The 27,071-nt window shown below is 36.6% G+C and overlaps 1 protein-coding gene across 4 annotated transcripts; it reads right to left on the bottom strand.

The window, feature by feature from the left end:
• Positions 1-11,413: 11,413 nt before the first annotated feature.
• On the bottom strand, positions 11,414-26,421 carry LOC128219561 (17-beta-hydroxysteroid dehydrogenase 14-like). Of its 4 annotated transcripts, XM_052927381.1 has the most exons (10): positions 26,242-26,421; positions 25,948-25,986; positions 20,511-20,587; positions 20,085-20,151; positions 19,614-19,705; positions 18,428-18,532; positions 16,832-16,899; positions 15,967-16,054; positions 14,678-14,756; positions 11,414-13,020 (listed from the first exon to the last, which is right to left on the bottom strand). In XM_052927381.1, exons 1-10 carry the CDS (start codon positions 26,330-26,332, stop codon positions 12,950-12,952), a joined length of 777 nt encoding a protein of 258 aa, XP_052783341.1. In that variant the 5' UTR covers positions 26,333-26,421; the 3' UTR covers positions 11,414-12,949. The 4 variants fall into 4 exon arrangements, with proteins under 4 accessions (XP_052783341.1, XP_052783343.1, XP_052783344.1 ...); XM_052927383.1 differs by lacking the exon at positions 14,678-14,756; XM_052927384.1 differs by lacking the exon at positions 18,428-18,532.
• Between the last annotated feature and the right edge of the window lie 650 nt (positions 26,422-27,071).

Here is a 27,071-nt window from a genome sequence, read left to right as displayed (position 1 = left end):
GACAATTTAACTGTGACGGAATCTTCAGACCAAGCGCCTGCAGCAAATAATGGATTTCAAAGCACTACTTTACTTCATTCGCCAACACATGTAGTTTTTGAAACTTACACTCAGTCGTACCAGACGTCCACTTCGTACCTTCAAGAGGAAAAAATACCGGACAAAATAGCAAACACATTGAACATAAAAGAAAACTTATCAACTATTTCTGCCAACAACTTTTTTTTAAAAGCTGATTCTCTGAATGTCACACAGACTCCAAGATGGTGGATCAAACAGTCTGCATCGAACAACGGCACGCTTTACCCATTCAATAATTCCTCTAATTCGACAGAATTTCCCATGTCGATCCAGTCGTCAACACTTGGTTTTCGAAAGGCAAATACCAATGCGTCAATTTTTGAAAAAAACAAACGTACTAATTACCCGCAAAGCTTAACCGTTTACACAACACGCTTAATGAAAACAATGCCAATAGGTAGAAATGAAATTATTGAGGATACACAGTCATCTACTGAAAACGGAATAGACGTTTCGACGGACGGAAGTACAAGAAAAGAAATAATGCATGCAGGTGTTACTGCATCATCTAGTATCCATTCAACAGGAAAAATACGAACAGACGTTCTTGATACAACAGACATCATTCGTGCAGACAGAACTGTTTCAACGGGCACATTATTTGAGGAGGTAGGTGCAACAACAGACACATTCTTTGAATATGAAAGTGCATCAACCGATGTCTACCCTAAAAGAATAGGGACAACGATTGACACAGCATCTACATATATGAATGAATCACCAAAGGTCGACCGTATATCTTTATCAAATGAAAATTCCTCTGAATATGTAAGTAAGTCATTAGGCACACTCAACGAAGAAATAGGAACAACAAATAACACGGCCTCTGTCTATGTTAGAGCATCAGAAGATGTAGTATCCGCAGGTATAGATACAAAAAATGACACATATGTTAGTGAATCAACAGATACAGTTTCTGAAGAAATAGATGAAACAACTGTTACACCATTTGCATATTTAAGTACATCTGCATATATTGGTTCATCTGCAAATATTAGTTCATCAAGAGTCGCAGGCCACGAAACAATAGGCATTAAAAATGAAACATCCTCAACATATATTAGCCCATCAACGGAGTTAGTCACAGTGGGAACAACCAAGGTTCCGAATCAAGTAGATACACAAACGAAAATGGGCCCCGCCGATGGTATTTTGTCCAAGGAAATAGTTGCAAGTTCATCAACGGAAATGGTTTCTACTGAGGGATTTACGTTAGATTTTCCAGACTACGACTTTGCAACAACAGACAGTGTATTTACAAATCAAAACGCATTTTCGGATTCAACTACCCCAAACGTTGACGTATCAAAAAGCAATCCTACTTCCGGTTTGATGTCAACAATGAATGCGGTATCTACAATGGCAAAGGGATTAATGGACACCAAACAAGCAGATTTAGTTCCGACCACGGAAATTACTCATGCATCAACGGACATCCTTCTGAACACCACATTACCAACAACGGATACATATATCGGTTCATCAAGAGACGCAAGCCAGGGAACAATAGACATTACCAATCAAAAATCTTCAGCATATGTTAACGAATCAACGGAGTCAGTTACCAAATACATAGATACAACAACTGACATATATAATGCATATATTGGTTCATCACCAGATGCAGTCAACGACTATGCCTGGGCAGCAAACAACACACCCACTGCCTATGAAAGTGTATCAAATAAGAACTTTATCGAATCACAAACAGTCGCATATGCACCAACGACGTCAGTCCTTACAAATGATGATGCATACACGAATATTGGAATCACACAACTTGAAACCAGTACTTCGGACTCATCGACACCAGATGGTTATCAATCAACAGCTAAAATCTCATATACAATCACAGACACGATATTCACAAATGAAACAAAAACAAAAGAAAGTATCCCTGGAAAAGTGAACACAACACCAAACACCACACAATCAAGCGAGGATATAGTCCCTGATCTTGTTAATATAGTAGGAACAACCAAAGTCCCGACTAAGGTAGAACCACAAACGGACACAGGTCCCGCCGATATTATTTTGTCGACGGAAATACTTCCATTAGTTGCAAATTCGTCAACAATAGTGATTTCTACTGAAGGTCTTACGTTAACATTTCCAGACGAATTTGCAAAAACCGACAGTGTATTTAGAGATCAAAACACATTTTCGGATTCAATTACCCCAAACGGTAAACTATCAACGAACAATCCTCCTTCTGGTTTGATTTTAACAATGAATACGGTATCTACAATGGCAAATGAATTAACGGACACCAAACAAGCAGACTTTCTGACGACCACGGTAATTGATCATGCATCAACGGGCATCCTTCTCAACACCACATTACCAACAACAGATACATATATCGGTTCATTAAAAGACGCAGTCCACAAAACCATAGGCATTACAAATAAACCATTCTCAGGGTATGTTAGCGTATCAACGGAGTTAGTAACCAAAGACATAGGTACATCAACAACACCAGACTATGCCACGTCAGCAAACAACACATCCACATCCTATGGCAGTGTATCTAATAAAAACTTTATCGACTCGCAAAAAGTCGAAGGCGTGCAAACGACGGCGGTCTTTACATATAATGATACATACACGAATATTGGAATAACAAAAACTGAAACCAGTTCTTCGGACTCACTTACATTATATGGCAATCAATCAACAGATATAGCCTCAGATGCACTCACAAACACGATACCCAAAAACGAAACAAAAACAATAGAGGGTGTATTTGCAGAAATAAACACAACACCAAACAGCACAATATCAAGCAAAGATATAGTCCCTGATCTTGTTAATACAATTGGAACAACCAAAGTCCGGACTAAAGTAGAAACACAAACGAATACGGGCCCCGCTGATGTTATTTTGTCGACGGAAATACTTCCATTAGTTGCAAATTCATCAGCAGAAATGGTTTCTACTGAGGATTTTACTTTAACATTTCCAGACTACGAAATTGCAACAACGGACAGTGTTATTACAAATCAAAACGTGTTTACGGATTCCACTTCTACAAACGATGATCTATCAACAAGCAATCCTCCTTCCGGTTTGTTATCTACAATGGCTGAGGAATTAACGAACACCAAACAAATAGACTTAGTTCCGACCACAGAAATTGTTCATGCATCAACGGACATCCTTCTCAACACCACATTTACTACAACGGATACAGTAACCTCAGACTCAAGAAACGTTGTTTCTACATATTCAAATGCATCAATTGATATCTTCCCAAGAGAGGAAAATACGCCTACTGTTACACAGCCGACATACATAATACGAGATGTATCACGAGATACGAGTTTATCTACAGGTGTCACTACTTTAAGGAGCATAATGCCAACAGAGGAAAATGGGTTAAACAACACTAACACTGAAGTAACAGAACTTGTTAATGATATAACATCCGTTTCAGGGAGTTCGAAAGAGCCTAGGGCAATTGACAAAACTGATCCAATACGTATTGTAAAAGAAGGCAGTTGGTCAGTCATAATGGAAAATGATGTGACCAACAACATCACACCTATTGAAAGAAATATACTTTCAGAAACTACTGATCATACACTAAGTTACAAAGAGGCAATGGAGATTTCACCATCGGATCAACATAAATTCAACAAAAGAACAACGGAAGACATTCACGTAGTTGCAGATTCAAGCACACTCGTGAATAAACCAATACCTGAAAATTCCGACGAGGTGATACAAACTATAACTCCCGGACAAAATTTAACGTCTGCCTTAATTGGGAATGATATTGGAATAAAAAATGAGCAAGTCAATGACACCACCACAAAAACTACTCTTAAAGGCGAAAACGTTGACAATTTGTATTTTGATATTACAACAGAAATAACCCTTAATAATAAACGGGAAGAAGAGAAACCGGGAAATACCGTTAACTTTCCGGATAATAGAAACATCCCTATCGAATTAGAAAGGAACACAACAATGGACTATATACCTTCCACTGCCGAGTACCTTGAATCCTCAACAGTTATACAACCAATGAATATATCGAATACTGATTCAACTAACACTGCAGTCGCTTTTGTGCCTGCACAATCCACTTTAGAGCAAACTTCTTCTCTTCTTACATCACCGACAGATGCACTAAACGTGGATATGTCTACTACAGAAGCTTTTGTATGGTCTGATACAATTACATCTTTTACGACAATGCATTCTAACGAAAACACTGCTTTAAATGCTACTGACAGCCCACTGCAAACAACCATTACAATAGCACAAGAAGATAAAGTAACCAATAAAGGTATTCCAGGAATGAGATGGAGAATCCTTGAAACCTCTTCGCCAATCTTATCTGCCAGTGCTACTACCAGTACTATAACACAACCAGAAACCAAGATTATGTCTAGTCCTAGCCCAACTTCCACATTTAAACCGGGTTTCAAGTATTTATGGAGTCTGGGCGAGGATGTTCTTGGTAATCTGATTGCCCAACCCAAAGAAATAGTACAACCCGATACACATTGGCGGGATGGTCAATTGTCGGATCCGAACAAAACTTTTGAAATTCCGACAACGGTAATACCAACCAGGAAATATTTATCAATAGACAACGATGACATACAACCAAAGGAAACATACGATGCATTTGAAAATAACGACACTAACGGATTACCTATCAGTCCTCTAACTATGATAACACCTGCACACATAGATTCCACTTGGGCTAAATCCGTTAATGAATCTTCTTTCGGCACAAGTTACCAGCCTGATATATCCACATATTTAACAACAACACAGGGTTATGAAACATTAATACCTCGTCAAAATATTAAAAGCTCTTCTAACTTACTGCCTTTGCTTTTACCACAACATACACTGATGTTGTACGCAAAGACACAGTCACAATGACATCAGCTAGCGCTGCCATTAACAACGTATCGAGCATATCACCAATTGTAAATGGTGAGACGATAACTCCACCTCCTATGTTTGTCGAGTCCGAAAGACAGCACCAAACCAATGAAATTCAAGCTGTAGATAAACGACTCAATCGTGAAGACTCAAGTTTGTCTGAAGGCGATTCAAGAACTTATGTAGAGACCGAGACAACAACGGCTGTAAATGAAACCTCTGAAACACCAACAAACCTGCCAGGTAATGTCAAAAATGAATTTTACAAAAACAAATGAATGTAAAATACTGATAAAAGATGTGTCATTCTTTAAACATCGTTTACTTTTGCCAAAGAATCAGTTCAACTTATATACTTTTAAACACATCGTTTGTGAAAATAATCTAAACATTGCGATAAGTCTTATATGTTTAAGAATTGCAAATTAATAACGGACTCGCAACAAGCACTTATGTTCATTTGTTTGTCTTTATGCAGAAATAAGATTCTTACAAAGTGTGGATGCCTATGTCGGTTATCCTTTATCATTGGCTTGGAGCATCACACGACTAACGGACTGGTCTTATGTTGCGGTCCAAAGATATTACCAGACGGGGCTTTCCGAGATCATTGGAATCATCAATGGGACTAGCATGGTAACATTTTAGGCTGATTTGCAACATATTCATTATCGTTATAGATAAACTACATATACCATAGTCTTGATTTTGGTGTATTTGAAATGCTTACATTCGATTCTCATGTCCAATATATCTAATTTTAACAAATGTGATTATAATGTGTTATAATACAGTTCGTTTAAAGTAAAATGATTCCTATTGGCTTCTATCTTCAGCTCCTATCAGACGGAGATAGTGATCTTAAACTGTCACGTAACACGGTGATCTCTCGGGACTCAATTGCTATTTATATCGAAATTCCTGCCGTCAGATGTGAGGACGAGGCTGCGTACATCGTTAGAGTAATATACGGGAACATCGACATTGCAAGCAAATCCAACTACATTCAAATATGGCGTGCGTATCCGATATTTTGTAAAATACACACATACAAACCCGATTAAAATATGTTTTAGTTTCGTTGACACTTCGTTTCGAAATTATTTTGAGAAAATAAATATCTTTCGAAAAATGACGTGATACTATTAGTTGGCATTGTCAACAGACAACAGTTTAAAATGAATACATATTGAGCAAATTGTTTTACAAACTTTTAAAGGATGATCAAATTGCAATGTTACTGTTTCAGGCGAGCCTCAGGCCAGGGTTGTGTCCGCTGACAATGTATTTGAAAACGGAACAGTTGACATCGTCCAGTGCCAGGCTGACCTCGGCTACCCCCTTGGCCGCTTGTTTATGAGGCTGTCCGTGGACGGGGGTCGAACTTTCACTAACTCCTACATCACATCAGATGTTATGAACCCACTAACAGAGTCTTCTTGTATCAAGATAGTTTCAGTCTCGTTCTCAAGTTAGTATGAGTTGCAGGCCCCGAATTCTCGAAACTTCTTAAGCTTAACAGGCTTAAGTAGCTTATTTCAATTAGCTAAATTATACTTAAATTGAACTTTTATGAAAGGAAAATGGTTTATTCGGATTTTCAGAAATTTAATTCCTATTTAAAGTATAAAATGTCTTAAAGAATTAAATATTACGCAAATTACTGAAAAACAAAAATAGCGAGCATAGCCTAATCCTACTATAAGGGACATAAGAAATTTGGAGAAATTGGGCCCAGGTATTTGATATTTTTACAAGACAAACGAACTTTATAAAGAACAACAGTGTTGTAGGCAAAAAGTTTTTTATTCTCTTTATTGCATCTTTTTTTTCGAATATTCGAATACCGATTTTTGACAAACCATACGTTTGATCGAATGTTCGAATATTTGTTTGCATCCCTAATTTATATTAATAAGTTTACCATTTTATTAAGAAATCGATAAGCAAAAACTCTTGAAGCTGTTTGGTTTGTATTTAGCAACTCGTAAAATGTATGTACTAGTTCTCATATGGCAATCTCACACCACACATGTCCCAAGAGTAATCATATTTTTTATTATTTTTTTACATTGACTTTCAACCATTGAATAGAACAGAAAACAATAATCAACGATGCATAATAAATTATGTCTACTTAAATTATACTTCGATTTTTATAAAAGTACATATATATTTGTTGTCCTTCGAAATTCACAAAAATAATGGTTATGACAGTTTGTATTTAGAGTGTTCCATCTACGTCAAATTAAGACCCAATCATGCTTTGAATGATTTTACAGCTCCAAAGATTTCGCTTTCGGAATGCAGTCATCTTTATATTATTTTTTTCCGGCATTTCAGACTCATTCCTGCCCAATTCAGTCGTTAACAACACCCAGGTTCAGTGTGGAATATACGGCAGTAGTGCTATCCGCACACAGAGCGGTGTTGTTATGTCGGAAATTCAAACAATAAACATTATTCCAGGTAGGATTATAGGTTCCCATAAACAATTAACATCATTCCATGTAGGATTATAAGTATCTTCCATGGCCGAGAGTGTAAGATAGGTTCATTCCGACCCGAGCGTAGGTTGTTTTGCTGAAACGAGGTTTACCGAGTTTCCGCAAAACACCCTATGCTCGGGTCGGGATGAACCTTATCTTACACGAGCGGCTATGGTAGATAATTTTTCTCCCACCTCAGTTAAACAAAATTAATTAAAAATGTATTTTTTTTTGCTGGAACTCTTTTGAGCTTAGTGAAAAAAATGCGTACGGATATGCGATAATTCGTGGTTGTCATGGATATTAGCGCAGTGATTCAGAGTATGTAAATGGTCTGATCGGTCTTTAAATAGTTCTAAAAAGAGTGAAGCACTTTTTCTTGAAAGGTGCGTGAAAACTGTTTTCTGGAGACATTTGAAGCGAGAAATAATTAACTAGCGTTCTAAATATTGCCACAAGACAAGGTTTATCCATGTAGGATAAGAGGTTCCTCTAAACGATGTACGGCATTCCATGTAGGATAAGAGGTTCCTCTAAACGATGTACGGCATTCCATGTAGGATAAGAGGTTCCTTTAAACGATTTACGGCAATCGATGTAGGGTAAGAGGTTCCTCTTAATGAGTTACATCATTCCAGGTAAGGTAAGAGGCTCATCTTAAGAGGGGTATTGTCTAGGCTTGTCGCTTTTGTTTTCGATTTATTATTAAACATGTTTATGCACTAACTCCTTAACCATGGACTCTGTAACAATATATCGGCTGAACTTTTAAGCTATTTTTTTCTCCCACCTCAGATAAATAGATCCATTAATTTAACCATGCTAGAAATTCTTATCTTGCCCACGGGCGAAGATAAAATGCACGTATGGAACTTCTTTTAATGGTCACCACATAATAATTACCTCCCTTGTTGAAGACTGTCGTCTGTAGCGTCTGTTTGAAGCGCATCATGGAAACCTTGTCTTGTGGCAATATTAAGAACGCTAATTAATTATTTATCGCTTCAAATGTCAGCAGAAAACAGGTTTCACGCACCTATCAAAAAATAATGCTTCACTCTTCTTAGAACTATTTAAAGACCAATCAGACAATTTACATACTCTGAATCACTGCGCGAATATCCATGAAAACCACGAATTATCGCATATCCATACGCATTTTTTTTTCACTAAGCACAAAAGAGTTCCAGCAAAAAAATACATTTTTACTTAATTTTGTTTAACTGAGGTGGGAGAAAAAGCATCTTCCATAGCCGCTCGTGTAAGATAGGTTCATCCCGACCCTCGCGCAGGGTATTTTGCGAAAACTCGGTTAACCTCGTTTCCGCAAAACACCCTACGCTCGGGTCGGAATGAACCTATCTTACACTTACGGCCATGGAAGATACTTATAATCTTGAAATTTGGGTATTCAATATCGTTATCGCCATTGTAATTTGACACACCTCAGTGATTTCAGTTCATTGGCCAGTTTCTTTTAATAGTCCAATAAAACACATTGATTTTGATCCTTAAATTAATTGAAATATAGGGTACTTATTGAAATATGGCATCGGGTTTGGTAAAATCAAACTGCTTTGGATAGCATTTGAATGACTAGATCAATGTATCTTTTTTTTAGAAAACAACAACATTCGCCGTCTTGAAAAGGATAGCAACTTATGTGTATACCACAAAACTAAGTAAAGACACTCACCATTAGTTTTAAAATGATGACGACGTAACATCATGTTCGCGGAGTGTATCGTTAATTACAATACGTGTAGTCTTCTTTAAGAATGTAAATGGCTTTCTGTCGTTATGTTTGCTTTATAACTCCCCCAGCTGAGTTGTTGCTGTGTAAAACGTATTCGGGCGCTGATCGGTACATTTATTAAAGAACGTGGCATTATACTTTGCAACATTATTTACGATAGTTATTCGCATTTGTTGAAAATTGTTGTCTTTTTCAGAATCCGTCTGCGAAAACGTAAACGGAACGTTAATCACGCACCCATTTAGGTCATGTGGATACATAAACTGTGAGGCGCGTGAAGCGTCTGAATGTCCCCGGGATGAATGCTTCAACACACAGACACAGACCTGTGCCATATTATAGTGATTTTGTATAATTCTAAGCATGCAAGCGTCATAATATCTTATTCCATTACGTAAACATCTTTTAAATGATTTTGTTATCAATTCAAGTCTGACTTATTCTATAATAATACAATTGTATACAGTTATTGCAATGCTAGATAATTTTCTATTACAAGTATCATTAATTTCTTCAGAGTATTGTTTAAACAATTACTGTGTACCTTCTCCTTATCATGTATGTGTACACTAAACAAAATTCCTAACCGGCCACTTAGTAAAGTAACCTTCTTGAAAAGTGCATTAAGTATAATCAATATACAGTTCGGTATTCGATATCCGCCCTCTCGTGGCAATATTATTTGAAAAATTCAGCTAAATCGAAGCATAAACGGCAGATAAAACACAGTTCATATGCGGTTACTCCTAAATCCAAAAGTCACAAGGAAAAGAAATAACTATGGAAATTCCATAGGGAATCAAAATTGTCATTGTTTTTGTATTTTAGCAATCTTTTGACTTAGGCTTTGTTTCACATAGATGGTAATGTTAAAGCTGAACATTCATTTGAACTAATTAAGCCGTTGATGACTGTGTTTCAGTCTCACATATGTTGTAATACCATTTTAAAGTGACTAAGGGTGTGTTTTATTTTCTTCCTTTACACGCTATGTTAGATTTTGTGACTTTTATGATTGAGGGTGTTGTCATTTAAGACACTCTATCTCTTTAACAACGCGATATATGTGAACCAAGTTTTCACAGCATGTGTACGATATAATGGTCTTTTCGTGAAACTAATTTGTAATTAGGCGTATTTAACAGGGAAAGGCATATTAGAAGATTACTTAGGTGGACGGTTAGTTATTTTGTTTAGTGTATGTACCATTGTATTTTTTTTGTAAATATTGTTTGTCCTCATGGGCCGTATGGCTTATTGAATGTGAAATAAATTTTCTTCTTCTGTATGTTAATTGTTATTTCAAATAAATTTTTATATCAATAGTTCCGTACTTCTTGAATAAATGGAATAAGAAAATATAATACGTTAATTGCAAAGTTTTTATTGTATGTGGACGCGCAATTAAGGCCGGCAGCGATGCAAAAGTCGATTAAAAAGGCACAATCCTTCATGCGGTGCCGAATGTGTACGCGCAAAATGACATTGGTAAATATCCTCCTTGCAGTGCCTAATGTGTACGCGCAAGATGACACCATTAAATATCCTTCCTGCGGTGCCGATTGTGTACGCGCAAGATGACACCGGTAAATATCTTTCTTGTGGTGCCTAATGTGTGCGTGCAACAGGACACCGGTAAATATCCTTCTTGTGGTGCCTAATGTGTGCGCGCAAGATGACACCGGTAAATATCCTTCTTGTAATGCCTAATGTGTACCCGCAAGATGACACCGGTAAATATCCTTCTTGTGGTGCCTAATGTGTACCCGCAAGATGACACCGGTAAATATATTTCTTGTGGTGCCTAATGTGAGCGCACAAGATGACACCGGTAAATATCCTTCTTGCCGTGCCTAATGTGTACGCGCAATATGACATTGGAAAATATCCTTCTTGTGTTGCTTAATCTGTACGCGCAAGATGACTATGGTTAATATATTTTTTGCGGTGCCTAATGTGTACACGCATAATGACATGTGGTACCTTATGTTCGCGCAGCACGTCATTGGAAAATAGCCTTCTTGTGTTGCCAAATGTGTACGCGCAACATAGAAAGCAGTTTAAAGTCCCTTAACAGAATGAATTTAAGCACACTACTTTATATACTTTTTAGGGACTTTGAAGATATTTTTAAGGAAAGTACGTGAAGACAATAACAAAAAACTAGTGTTTATTTCTTAAAGTCATGTTTTAAGAATTAATGCATCTGATTGAAATAAGGTTCCTAAGCTTGTTAAGCCAAAGAAAGAAGTCATTCGCATTTAAAATTATGAATGTTGACAATTCAATATATGAGAAGCGTTTATTATATACAACATCAATGCTACTGAAACTATGCGACCTACTAGTTTCTTGTTGGTAAGTATATCCTGAACAACGGGTTTTCGACCGCCTAAGGATTATTTACATTTAAATCATAAATAAGTGATAATAAAAAATAAATGTTTATGTGTACCATTTAAAGCAATCATTCATCTTTCAAAAAAACAAAAAAATAAAATCTGTTTCAATCGTCTGTTGTTTACATTTTGAATCCAAAATGGCGGCTGTCACATGTTGTATTTGACCTAGATACAACATGCTTTCGACCATGACCTTTAACTATACTTCACAACAAAAGTTTGTGCACATTTTTTTTATTTTAATTTGTATAACTTGTTTAAACTGTTTAATGTATTTTATTTAAAAAAAAGTAATTAAATGTTTACATATTTGCCATACAGTCACTTTTTAGTTACGTATCACCACAAGAGAGGCAAAGGAATGCATCATCCCTTCTAATGGCTTTCACATTGGTACAAAATGATAAATTCACCCATCATGAACCCTGTTATCACTGGTCCAACTCTGAATTAGCCTCATATGACCTGCCTAGGCTGCAATATATGTATAATTTTATTGTAACTGAGCGCCCAAATGCAATTCAATATAGTAACCTGTAGATAAATTTCATTAATTTTAGAATAAGCAACATACCATATTTTGATGCGCTTTTAATGTTGTGAACTATACTTAGAAAACAATAGGGCATAGGTTTTAGGCTTTGGTAGATATGTAAGATCTGGCAAACAAAAACAACACGATTTTAAAGAAGTATTTTACATGTGAAATCATTTTAAACGAAAGGTCTAATTTGGCATTAATTAAAAATGACAAATCGGTGTTGTTTCAAGTATAACTTAAGTTTTTTAAACACTACCATTCCCATTCTTTTTCAAATGATGTTTTCTGACAGTTCTACTGTTATGGTTAACAATTGGAGCTTATTGTTACCGGAAGTGACGCAAAATAGAAGTGTTTTACCCATTTTCAGGAGGCGGTCGAAAATAGGTTGTGGTCGAAAATAGGTTGTTCCGGGACATATCAGGAAAGTTGGTCTCATACTAACTGTACAATGCAAATTTAAGATCACAGTTGATCAAACAACGTATTAACATGATATACTATATATATATATATATATATATATTACTATTTAAAATTCAACAATATTTATATATTGTTGTTTATATTTATTTAGAGTACATACTGGCAAATAAAAATGACCTTTGCACCGAGTAAAATAATGTCATTTTAGCCTAAGACATAAACCATTATCAGGGTTTGAAAACATCAGCTTAATATTTATTTCATTCTTTAAGTATTTTTTAAAAAATGTATCACTTGAAATACTAGTAACACAAAAAGCAGAATCAAATGCCTTAATAACTTTGCAAAGTCAGTCTTTCACCGAATCATCTTGGGTTGACCAAATAGCCTGTATACATCCATCGGAATGTATGTCTGCACCTGAAAATGAATCACAACTCATTAATGATTCTAATAATGAGTAATAGAATACGACCTACATTTACAGCCAATATAGTTGCAGATAGGCTATACAGTACTAGGCTTCAACTTTCGCGGGTGTTTAAATGTCCGCCCACTACCACTCATCCGATACACAATCAATGATTCAGATTTTGTGTTGACAATGTGTCAGCCACCATATTCAAAATACATGTACTAGTTTTATTTATTTTTCTTTTACATGTGTCAGATATAGATGTCGCGATACTCGGAGTACGAGGGTTCAAAACCCAGGCGTGCTGAAGAAATAGCCACGCAAAGTATAATTATAAGACATAAACAAAACACGTCTGTGATGTCCAAAATCTAATATACGAGTGCCTAAATTCCTCGTGCACGAGTGAAAGGTTAACGGATATAGAAAAATAAAGTGAAATTGAAAGTGAAAGAATAATGAAGACCAGACTGAAAGTGAAAGTGAGTGACAGGGGTTAAGTTCTACTATTACTATGATGAATAATATTAGACACAATGACCCTGCGACATAGACCTGTACTGCGTAATACTAACTAAAATGGATTGTAAAATGAAGGTAAGATGTTTAAAGCCTCAATGCACTTAGGATTAAATAGAGAAAGAAAAAAGATGAGCATATAACTATGATAGATTTATATATAATGTCTGATAAAATCCTAATGGCCACACGGTGCTTTAGAAAAAAAGAAATGTTTGGAAAATACCAATGAAATTCCAAACCGGATCACTGACTCACTATATGCTAATGAGGTAGATAAGTGGGCGAGGCATAGCGCTTTGCCAACAGTAAATAATGAACGTTTTCAAATTAAATTTTACATAAAGGAATTAAGCTCTTGTTTCTTAAATAAATGTGATGCAAGTATTTTTAAATGAAAAATTATCAATGTTGTTGAGTGTAAAATCACAGATAGGCCGCTCATGTTTTGTGCACTTTTTTGCGTATGACAAAATAAAGTGTGGCAAATTATTAGGAGAGTTAAAACAAAGATGCCAAAAGCTGTAACCCTTCAGCAAATGTTGATATTTGCTCGAATATTGTTTTCGAAATACTTAGTTTTCTTGTAAGCGTAAAAGGTTTGTCGTTGCTTAATAGATTGATCGACATTAGCACGTGATCTTATCAATGTTTGGTTAACATGTCAATATATCCGTTGCTTTAAAGAAAGTTTTGTTGGTCTAGCGGTTCAGGTATTGATCATCAAAGGGTTTTGTTTTATTTACCGGCGTGGGTTCACACCCCACTAAAACCAACATACTTCTTTATACTATAACCGTATGTTTTTGCAATTTCGATATCATAGAGTAAAATAATGATAAAAAAAATGTTTTCATATGCATTACCGGGAACACGTGATATGCAAATATCGTAATGACGTTTGCGCACTAAAATCACCTACCTAAGTAGATTTTACTTAAAGTTACGTTCTGTTTTGTTGCATTTTGTAATTGCGATCAATTCACTTTAGGTAAAAAAGAAGTCATTTGGCTATACATACAAAAAATCAAACATAATGAGACTTTAATGCAATGATCTTAGTTATGTTAGGTTTCAGGAGTAAAGACTTCAAAATATTACAATGTGAAAGCGCAAACATAAATTTAATTCTCAAGCAATTACCGGTGATATAGGTACCCTCCGTTGCTAGGAACAGACAAAGCTTCCCTATTTCGTCCGGTCGGCAAAAGCGTCCAAGAGGCTAAAAAGGCGTTTAATAGTTTAGTTATGTGAACTACTTGTCTTCAACTTGAATCCACACATTAGTCAATTTCTTCTTATGCACAGTCAATTGTACCCCCCCCCCGGTCCGGGGATATACTGTGTAAAGCCGGGGAAGTGGGTCGTGGTTTTACCTTCCAGGTGGCCCCGCATTGCCGGGTAAATGCGGTGGGTTTATTTTTGCACCAATCCTAGCGGAGAATGGGTCTTATCTAGGGTCCCTGAGGTGCGGGGGCATTTGGTGGGGATGTGACCATTAGTTCGTCCCGGCAGGGTGGGGATTTTACCCGGGCTTGGCTGGACAGAAAATGAAAGTCCCCGATATTACCCGGACCTGGGGGTGGGCGTGGTTAAAATTGCATGGTGCATTACTAATCTAACATGTAGTATAGCCATTCAGTTGTTAATGTTTGTTAATCATTCATATAGGTGTGCCCATTACTAACCACAGGTGATCGTCACATAGCTAGGACACCTTAACATGGCCCTTCAGTACTTTGATATTGTTTAAAAGTAATAATATGGCATTTCAATAAGATTCTAAGAGTTTTACTTGAAACAATATCATTATACACATGTATATATATGTTGTATATCAATATGGTAAACATGTCCAGAAATCCCCCAAACTGTATTGCCCTAAACAAAGTTAAATTTTTCTTAACTAATTGACGAAATTATACATTTTACACTGTGAGAAAGGTGAGAAACTAAACTACAAGAAAAAAAAACATAATTTTTTGTTAGTTCCTGCTACAATTCTTTTACAATCAGACGATATGTGCAGACTTCAAGACTGAACATGCAAATAACGATTCAATGGAGAGGTTTAAGAACTACGAAAAATTCTAAAGTTTCTTTAAACTATAAGTGATATAAAATCATTTTATGACAAGGTGTTTTGGCCTTGCAACATTGCAAAAATGTCATTTCGCGTCTGATTATTGTTTAAATAAACAGCAAACCAAACTGCAATTACCTTGTTTTTTTCGTTCATTGTACATATAAGTAATCATTTACCAGTCCACTTTCAAATGATATGAAAATATGTCGGGTCATCAGACATCACGATTTAAAATTATCGCCATTGAAATGAGATCGGATACCTAAATGTAACGTTAAGCGTCACATCTGAACAATTAAATTGTTAAATGTAGAACTTTATGTTTGTAATATATTAATTCACAAACCGCCCTGGCAGCTTCTTCCTCCAGTTGGTGTGGCTTATCCTTATAAAATCCCAGCAGCATAGGTGTAACTGTGGCCGAGGGACTGACCCTGAAATATTTCATAAACTCTGGATGGGATTTTCGAAAGCATAAAATACACCCAAAGTTTGACCATGGCAGTCATATCAGGTATTCAATATTGATCTTATCCTTATCCTCAGACATGCCTCAGTGATGAAATTCAGCCAATCAAAACACTTAGTTTCTAGTCTTAGATTTAAATTTAATATAAGGTGCTTCTTGAATACAGCCCCTGATCGAGATCGTCAATTATCTGCTAAGGTAGATGAAACACAGTCAGCCATAAAGCCGCCAAACACCGACTGTATCAAGACGTTTTACCGTAACGTATTATGCGGGTTGAATACAAATTGAAGTTATCAATTACAAGTAAACGCATGGTTAATCACAAGAAATGAGTTCATGCTTTTCAATAGTTTAGTGCAAATTAACGCTGAATTATAACATTAAAAACTCAAATATAGTTTCACTGAAAGTTTATCCTGTATAATTGTGAAAAAAAACATAAACCCTCACAATGTTTGGTAGAAAATTCAATGTCGTCACTTACTAGCTTAACTGAAGTATTTTTTTCCTAATCAAATGTCAATGAAAAACAATTCTAATAAGTACGAAACAGATATGAGATGTGTTTTATTCGGTGTTATATTGCAATTTCTCCCAGCCCAGATTATAAGTATCTTCCATAGCTGGTCGTGTAAAATACTTACAATCTTACAAAAATTCAACTTAATCGGCGGTTTTGAAAACCCGCGGGAGAAACAAAAGTCCTGACGTCATTTAAACGGTATTGAATATCACCTACGCATTAACACGCACTCCGTATGCAGCTTCTTCCTTCGCGAGAGACATTGAAAATGCAATGACAGCACCCTGAAAGATGCAAGATATGAGACATATAGGCTAGGTTCATGTGTTCCTCATGGGTAGTATTCAGTATACAACTTGCGTTAATCTTAGGGTCATACATTATTGACTTTATTCACTATGTTGATCAGATATTGATAAGAAGTAATCCGATTAGCTACATCGATTTAAGATCCAAATAAGACCAAAATGAATAACAGTCCAGGTTTCTAATTTGACTCTAGACTTAAAAGCAGAAAAGCAAAGTGTTGACGTTTAAAATTTGTTGTATAGCATACACGTAACAACATTCTGATGAATACAACGAATTGTAAGTATTAAATTTCAAACAAACATCACCACTGCTCCAGTATTCTAACTGGAGATGTAACTAAAATGAGATTTGCATTTTTAAATGTTTAGCTTCGGTTCTAAAATTGTTTAAGCATTAGCCTGAGTTCAGACATTTCATTGTAACTTTCCGAGCACTTATAGTCAACTTTGCGGAATTGAATGCTTTACCAATACTTAAATATATTTTGTAAAATAAAATTAAATAAAGACGTTTTTTTTTGTAATTCATAATTATGTTGTTTTTTTCTTAGTCTAGACTCAGGCTTGAGACTTTTCTTGATTATGGGTCAAGTACCAAAGTAGCATTCGGAATATCTCGGCCATTCTCCATCGAAAACAGCCTCGGGTGTATATGGACGGTTTACAATGTCAGAAATCTTTATATTTAACTACGCGTCAAATAGATCGCGTAGTCATTTCAATCCAGTAATTAAACTTAATGACATTACTCTTGTGAATCTTTATCATTTTGCTAAAATACACTTCATTGGCATTCAATTTTAAAATTTAGTAATACAAAATGCACTTTAAAACAATAAAATATAATAATATTATTACTTAAAATTTTACGAACTACTTCTACTGATGTACCGGCATACATCCGATGGAAAATGGCCGATGTGTTCCGAGTGACTTAAGTAGACTGGTACCCTCATCCTCTATTCTGCTTTTTTACAAAAACTAACGTAGTTACCAAAAGGTGGACGAAATGGTGCACGTGACATTCTACATGTTACACACATTCGCTTGTAATAAATATTTGCAATCATATTATGTAAATCTGGTCCTGGATTAAGGTAGATCAAAATATCTAATATCACGATAAATTAATTTCTACTAAGTAAAATCAATATTTAGTCTAAACTTTATTTGGTGATGGTGAAGAAAGTTATATTAGCATATACTAAGTCACTCTCGTTGGCGCGATTTTACGCGAGAGTGTGGTCTTGTGTTGTGGGAGAAACCGGAGTACCCGGAAGAAGCCCCCTTGTACGGCTTGGTGACCACTAACCAAACTCACATGCGCCCAGGCCGGGAATCGAACCCGGGTCGCAAAGGTGAGGAGCGAGTGCGCTAACCGGGCAATCAGGATTAAGTTAGGAATTCGGATTTTTTTTACCTGGATGATATAAATAACAGTTCGTTTTCAACGTATCCTCATAAAATGAATAAACCAGTTTCGGCACGCAATGCACATTACTTTTGTAGCGGAGTAGGTCGTGGAGAACTTTTGTCCACGTGACCCGGCCCGGCTGGCGATATTCACCACCGTTCCCTGTGTCTTCCGTATATGGGGCAAACAGTGCTGAAAGGACATTAACTTGTATAGTGTTGCATAACGGACATGCATGCATTTCTTTCATAACAGACATGCGGTTCCCAGTTTTACCGCACCTGGATATATTTGTCTAACCCATCCCGTTTACGCGCCGATTATGAATATGTTAATGGATATCAAAGATACTAAACTAAAATTAAAACGAACAGTCAGAACAATATATTTTACAAAAACCATCAATACAAAATTAAATTAATACCTCAACATTACGGAATGCCATTAGGGCCATCGCATGTGAATGTGTTTATCTGAACCGCGATACCGATAGTACGATGATGAAAACGCGACATTACGATGAGGGAAACGCGATAAAACGATAACGAAAACGCTCATTGCCCCTCATCCGATACACAATCCCTGCGTCTGATTTTGCATTGACAATGTGCCAGCCAATAACGTTGTATTCTAAGTCAGTTAGATGACATGTATTCCATCTTAATGATTAAGAAGGGTTCGTTTGCTACACTCACTCCGCCCATTTCTAATTATTAAGATTTTAATTAATGTCATCTAACTATTACATACCAGTTTAAAACAAAAAATGCATGAACGTACATCGTTGACATATTATTGCCAAAAACCTACACGCTTAAAGCTGCACTCTCAAAGATTGAACATTACTCGTAAAATATTTGCCGTTCACTTCAAATAACTGCACGTCAATAGACAACTTTGCACGCGCAATTTGGTGGACTATCTAAAAACAATACTAACACCGTCAAAACTGCACTGTTATCTTAATTTTAGGTATTCAATAGAAAAAAATCATATACATGTATCCAGGACGGAAGAAAAAATCCGACCCTTGGGCACAATATGTGGTCGGCTTTCGCATGAGCTATCGTGTCGGATATTCCATCCGCCCATATATATATATGTGCAAGATACTTATAATCATGTCATTAAAGTTATTGGGTCAATCCCATCATTTAAGTATTTAACTGTGAATTTGTCAAAGACAAAAAAGAGAAAAACAACGAGTAACAAAGCGTAAATGTTAATAGTTTTTCAGGCTTAAGATCGAAATATATTATGAGAATCTGTTTACCTGAGCGGCAATGTAATAGGCAACAAAGTTGAGATCCATAAGTTTTCGTAAATCCTCGGCAGGATAGTCGTCTATTGTATGATATGGTGGATCTGAAAAATGGAAATAGGAAATGATTATACTCTTCTATAAATCAGAAAGAAAAGGCGTTTTAATATTGACCAGTGATCAGAGCTACTTTTAAAAAATAAACATCAAAATTGTAAAAATACTTCAAATCAAATAGAGTGGTGCTTAATTTGCAATTGCTGCTTCAAAACTCTAAACCTGACATTCTCGTAGAGAAGTCGGTGGTTCAAATTGTCCTGCATAGTCAAGGATGTCTAAAATTTAAATTAATCCAATCTTTTAGACATTAATGAACAATTGATTGAGAATTCGTTTATTTACGCTTTCGTGTTAACACTAGTGTTAATAACTTAAATAAATTCATTGTGGACAAAGTTATGTTCTAGTTTGATGTGTACTTACGCGACCCAGCATTGTTAATAAGGCAGTCGATTCTTCCAAACCTCTCCACCGTCTTTTCAACCGCGTTCTGAAAATAAACAGAAAACTTTTATTAAAAAAAACAACCTTGAACACTAAATATCGTGTGGTCATTCAAATCCATGGGTCCCGTTTTATCTAAGATTCTTTGTCGTAGCTTCAATCATTTTAATTGGATTTTATCAACATCACAAATTAAAACAAGTTCATTTTTTTCCACAGCCTTGTTCTCATTTTCAAAATTGCCTAAAGTTAAATTCCCATAAAAATGAATAAAAAACTATGACACTACGTTCCCCTGATACAAGAAGTTGCTTAAAAACAGCTTTGATAAACACAACTGCAATTGTGCTAGTAGTACCAGAATGCTCTATGGTTACCGCTTTGAATGCGACATCGGTTATCTACCTTAATGTCATCTTCGTTGGTCATGTCACATCGAATGAAGAGTACATCATCGCTTGCGATAGTCTTTCCTACCTCGTCTACAATATAAAGTGTAAAACGAGGGATATTCAAGAACGTCATAACTTCTTTGACGTATTGTTATCATATTTAGGCAGAATTAAAACCGAAATTTATCATTCCCAAAATGCGTACATTGCAATGATCTGTTGTTAGCATGACGTTATTTGAAGCCATATTAGCAGCGGAGCGCACAATATAAAATCAAGATTTAAAACATAACAAACAAGAATTGTCACAGGAACGTGACATATGCCGAAGGTCCTCGCTGGAAAAATAGCCATTAGTATTTAGGCCTGGGTGGACATATAGCCTTGAGCATGTTACATATTTTCCTGATGACCTACCATATCTTCCCATGAAGTTTGGAAATATTGATAACATTTTGAAGAGCAAATTATGTACATTAAAATACAAAGTCACGACCAAATGGACTGGATAACAACTTGTCTCTGGGTCTAAATATTATTCAGTAATTGTCAAACGCGGATTTTCAGCTGGAGGTCAACGCGATTTTAAACTTTGACCCCCTGACCGCAAAATCAATACGATTCATCTGCTGGTCATAACTAATCTACCTACCAAGTTTGAGGTATCTGGGCCAAAATTTTCTTCCGATTTTGACCGTTAACGGATTTTAAGCCCGAGCTCGCCATGACCTTGACCTTTGATCTACTCACTTCAAAATGGGGAAACTTCAAATGTTCCTTATTACTGTAATAAACTAGCAAGAAGCCATGATCTAAATAGTTTTAATCCGGGTCTCTAGACGCATGATATTACACACAAATCACAATAACAAGCATCTACATGATCAAGATGGAAAGTCTAAAACATGACCGAAATATCTGGTCGTTATCAGGTACACTACATATCCCTTCTTTAAGATAAAATATATCATATATGATAGAACTATATATCAGTAACAGAATGTACACGATTTATATAAATGTTAACATGTTGTCTTCGAGTCTATATGTACCAACACTGTATGCAACTTTTCAGGTATCCTGAACTGTATCAATTACATGTATATTACCAAGAAATTTTAAACCCATTAAAACCTATTGACTAGAAAACTGACTAGAGCAATTTATAAATGATTGGTCATGATTTTAAGCACAAATTGACATGTATACAAATGACAATGTATACAATGTAGACTGACTTGCTGATGTTTACTGAATTATTATTATTATTCATTTTTTTTAATAACCCTGTATGTATGTGACCGCTGGGATTATTATGCCCATTAACACTGCGGATCACAACAATGACTAGTTGCACAGTATCACTGAGAAAGCACGAAGTCACTGAATTTTTCTGGCACTTTCACTTGACGACCTGAGCGCGTTGTTGTAACCCCCGTTGTTGGTTGTGGGTCCTCTACCAGCTGAGTATCATCTAGCTGCTCCGGTGGATCTATGGTATCGGTAGAAGCCGGCTCGAACTCGATATAGTTCACCATTGTTGTTATGACGAACAATGTATGATCTTGGCGATTGATGTCTGTTAACCACGGTTGCTGGTTCCCATGAAGATGTTTGATGACGTTTCATAACCACTCTTTCCCCTTGGTTCAAACTCGGCTGTTCTCTCACACGATTGTCAAAGTAATGTTTCTGTTTTTCCTGCAATACACGACGTTTATTCACAATTTCACTGTGAGACGTTTTTGTCAGCATTGGTGCAGTTGTTGGTAACGTTGTTTTAAGCCTTCTTTCCATGGATTTTTTCTAACATTTCCAACCTCAGTGACTTTGGAACGATTAATTTGTGAGCTTTGAACAACATGTTGTTCACTATCGCTATCTCATCTCTGAAGTTCCAATATGGTTGTATTTCTATATCTAATTGATTTCTAACATCTGGCCAATCATCCACAACTGTTTCTTTCAATTTTCTCATTTCTGAGTCATGCTGTGTTTCACTTTGAAATTGTTTCACATTCTGTTTTGAAATTGGAAGATATTCTAAGAGATTTATTGTCAAATCTTCACCCTGCAAGTCTTCTACGGCCTCATTCAAGTACGCCCTGCTGAGACAGTCTGAAATATACATTTCACGTCCAGGTTTGTACATCACTGACAAGTCATATTTCTGTAATGCCAACAGTATACGTTGTAGGCGCGGCGGAGCTTGATGTAAAGTCTTCCTAAATATGGCCTGGAGAGGCTTGTGGTCTGATTCAAATAGTTATTGGCATTCCAAAGACGTATTGGTGAAATTTTGTGCAACCGTACGAAATTGCAAGAGCCTCTTTCTCGATTTGCCCGTAGTTTTGTTGTGCCGATGTAAGAGCACGTGAAGCGTATGCCACTGGTTGATTTTCCTGTAACAATACTGCCCCTATTCCTTTTGACGATGCGTCCACCGATAGTACCAAGTCTTTGTTAGGATCAAAATACCGAAGCACAAGAGCTGTAATCACAGCTTGTCTCAATTGTTCAAATGCACCATTTTGCTCCCTTTCCCAATGCCATTCTACATACTTTTCAAGGAGTTTACGCAATGGTGCACTTTCCTGAGACAAATTGGGTATGAATTTGGCCAAATAATTGATAAAGCCTAGGAATGTCATGAGTTCTTTCTTGTTTTCTGGCTTTGGCATTTCCTTTACTGCTCTGACCTTTTCCGGATCTGGTTTCAAGCCATCAGCAGATAATACATGGCCTACATAACTCAAAAAGCTCTGCCTAAATTGACATTTATCTTTGTTTAATTTCAGGTTATTGTCATTTACTCGTTGTAGAACCTGGTTCAGTCTCATATCATGCTCTTTCATGTCAGTACCCCAAATCAAAATGTCATCAACTATTGCCTCTGCACCCTCTATATCAACTAACATGTCAGACACAATTTTTTGGTACACTTCTGGTGCTGATTTCACTCCATATGGTAATATTGTAAAGCTATATCTCCCGTATGGGGTATTAAAAGTACACAATTTCTGACTGGCTTTGTCGATGGCACACTGCCAAAATCCAGTAGTAGCATCAAGCTTTGAAAACACCTTAGCATCCGTTACTGATGGTAATATTTCTTCAATAGTCTTTAAAGGGTGATGTTCACGTTTGATAGCTTGGTTTAAATCCTTCGGATCCATGCAAATCCTCAATTTACCATTCGGCTTAACTAGAGTCAGCATAGAGTTCACCCAGTCGGTTGGTTCATTTTGCTTAACAATTACACCTTGTTTTTCCATTTCAGATTTGAGTTCTGTCCTAACCTTTTCTTTCAAAGCAACTGGCACTTTCCTTGGCGCATGCACTGTAGGTTTCACAATTTTGTCAATACTGATATGGTGTTTACCTGTTAAACAACCTAAACCAGTGAAAATGCCTGGAAATTTATCTTGTATGTCTTGTAGAGTTAACTTTGAACTGTCAACAACGTTAACTCTTTGAACCAAGTTTAACTTCACGCACGTGTTTGCTCCTAAGATTGTCTCTGCATCACCATCTATCATTTGAAATGTCACATCATGTTCTCATCAGTTAATGGTATCGTTATTTGTCCCAACGACTTCAGTGTATGCCCACTGTAGGACCTCAAAATTGACTTTGAATCTTCTAATTCACACTTCTCCATCACAGTATTTAGAGTTTTCATTGAAATGACATTACATCTTGCACCTGTGTCCAATTGTAACTTTAATTCAGCTTCATTTATTTTGGCCTTTACAAGCCAATCCTGGCTCAATGAGTTCAAGTTATATGTCTCTCCGGCTAGTTCGATTACCATCCCTACATATAAAGTATCGGAGTCCGAATCTGAGTCAGTGATATCTACTTGGTTTACACGATTGGATCGTTCGCGACCTCTCGACAGCCTTGTCCACGATACATGTTTGTTTTGCATTTAGCTGCGAAGTGGTCCGGTTTTCCACATTTGTTACAAGCTCCTGAAGCCTCTTTTAGCACATGGTCCGATGTGTCGCCTTGCATTTTCATCGACTGTGACTGCGACTTGGATATTTCATACGATCTGACAATATCAACTGTCTTTGTGAAGGTAAGCTCGGACCGCGCACATATAAGCTTTTCCCAAGCCTTATGACTCTTTACCCCCAAAACTATCCTATCTCTAACCATTTCGTCACTTTTCTCATAAGCACAGTCTCTTACCAGAGTTTGCAGATCCGTAACATACTGGTCAAACGTTTCATGTTCGTTTCGTACTCTGCTTTGAAATTTGTATCTGTTATACACAATGTCAGTTTTGGGCTTCACATGGGATTCAAACTTATCGTAATATGTTTGCAGATTCTTTTTCTCTTCTTCCGAGAGAGTCCACGTTTCGTAGATGTCCTCCCTTTTTCTCTAACCCAGATCATGAGATACGCGCATTTTTCCTCCTCTCCCTTGTCTTTCAAAGGCCCTTGAAAGACAAATTTGGCGTGCGTTATGAATATTTTCCATGCCGATTCAAGGTCTGGTGCATCCCAATTCATGCAAGGTGCTGTACTTCCCATTCCATCCAAATCACAATAACAAGCATCTACATGATCAAGATGGAAAGTCTATGACATGACCGAAATATCTGGTCGTTATCAGGTAAACTATAATTACCAACCAGCCGAGCAAGTTTGAGGTCTATATACCTAGCGTTCTTCAGTCACTGATCAAAATCGAAACTCCAACTCGATGTAACCAAAACCTTGACATTGGACTCCCCAATCTCTAATTCTATACGATTCATCAGCTGATTATTACCAACCAGCTTGACAAGCTTTAGCTTTACGAGTACATAACACAATTACGTAGGAGAGCCGAGAATATATACGAGTACATCGTATATATCAAAGTGTTCTTTAGATCTCAAATTCTGTACGATTCAACAACTGGTCAATACCACCCAGCATACCATGCTTGGACCATAGTGCTCTTCAGTTTTTGATCGGAAACATATTTTTAGCTCAAGGTCACCACAACCTGTACCTTTGACATATTGACTTAAAATAAATAGGGTTCATCTGCTTGTCATTACAAACCGACCTATTAATTTGAGTTTTTTTTGCCATAGCGTTCTTTATTTAATGATGGGAAAGCGCGAGCACAGACGGTCCGGTTTCTATATGCCGCCCGTCGGGAGCATAAAAATAATGTAATTACGTTAAAATATCATACAGGAAGCCTGCTGAGACGATTAATTTCATGAAGAGGTACTCATTTTAAAATGTTGATCGGCCATTTAATTGACAATAAGTTTAAGTGCAACACTGTCGTGGCCCGGCCTATCACGGTGACACCGATTTATTATTGACGCGGCATTTCATTTCCAAGAGTCACTCCAAGTTCTTTTCAATCATCTCGAGGGATCAGAGAATACAAAAAAAAACACAAAAAAAAAACACACTGTGTTACAGTTAGGAACTTGCCGTCAACATCCCAAACAGCCGACTTTCCTCCGGCCTCTCCTGTTTAAGAAAGGAATAACATTTATATACGCGATTCTTAGGGCGCCGCCCCCCCCCCCACACACACTCCCCTGGATCCGCTAGTACACATGCATTTAGTTAATATTTATTAAGTCAAATTCAGTAGGTGAACACTGTGCTAGATTTAGATCCTGTAAAACATTTTATAAATGTAAACATGCAATCTTAATAGAATTTTCTAATTTTGTAATATCCACAAACATATATCATATGATATAACTTATAAATACTCACTGAAGACCTCGACACATCCAGCCCCTATTCCTTTACATCCGCCCGTGACCACTACCACCTTATATGTGAACCGCCCAAATCCGGTGGACATTCTACGTTTCGACAATATGTCTTCACTGCATTAATAACGCGACAACTGTATGCAGATTAAATATCAAAATTGAAATTATGCAGTATACATTATTGTTCAAAATTGTGCATTTTTTAAATTTGAATATTTCAATCTTTTTGTGTGTATGCAGTGAACTGTAAAGGTAGGTAAGGGATATTTTCAAAGCGTAAACGAGGTAAAATAATACTCTTAAAAAGTCAATGAAAGCATTTAAAACTGATTGCGTAGGAGTTATATATGGGTCAGAATATAAGACAGCCTATTTTAGTATTTTTTTGTAAATATTTAGGCAGGTAGTAAAAGTATACAACCAGATGATTTCAATATTGATTTCAGACACATAATTCAGCTTTAGCAATCAGAAAACAAAATAAATGCATCTATCTATGTACAACCCAACTGTTGACGGCGTCGCGTTATCAGCATCGTACTGTGGCGTTATCATCATCGTACTGTCGCGTTATTATGATCGTACTGTCGCGTTAATATCATCGTACTGTCGCGTTATTATCATCGTACTGTCGCGTTATCATCATCGTACTGTCGCGTTATTATCATCGTACTGTCGCGATATTATCATCGTACTGTCGCGTTATTATCATCGTACTGTTGCATTATTATCATCGTACTGTCGCGTTATCATCATCGTACTGTCGCGTTATTATCATCGTACTGTCGCGATATTATCATCGTACTGTCGCGTTATTATCATCGTACT

This window comes from Mya arenaria, chromosome 15 (genome assembly GCF_026914265.1).
Source record: "Mya arenaria isolate MELC-2E11 chromosome 15, ASM2691426v1".
Taxonomy (NCBI): Eukaryota; Metazoa; Mollusca; class Bivalvia; order Myida; family Myidae; genus Mya; species Mya arenaria.
The sequence above is the reverse complement of the archived record's forward strand: the minus strand, read 5'-3'. Positions and strand labels throughout refer to the sequence as shown.

Bases quoted from the DNA above. Each gene is read 5' to 3' on its own strand.
- LOC128219561 (XM_052927381.1), bottom strand. From the start codon at position 26,332: ATGTCCACCGGATTTGGGCGGTTCACATATAAGGTGGTAGTGGTCACG. The intron at 18,533-19,613 runs GTAAACAGATTC...ATGTCCTTTCAG, and splicing joins CCTATTACATTGCCGCTCAG to CACTGTTTGCCCCATATACG. The intron at 16,055-16,831 runs GTAGGTGATATT...GAAATATTTCAG, and splicing joins TACGGAGTGCGTGTTAATGC to GGTCAGTCCCTCGGCCACAG.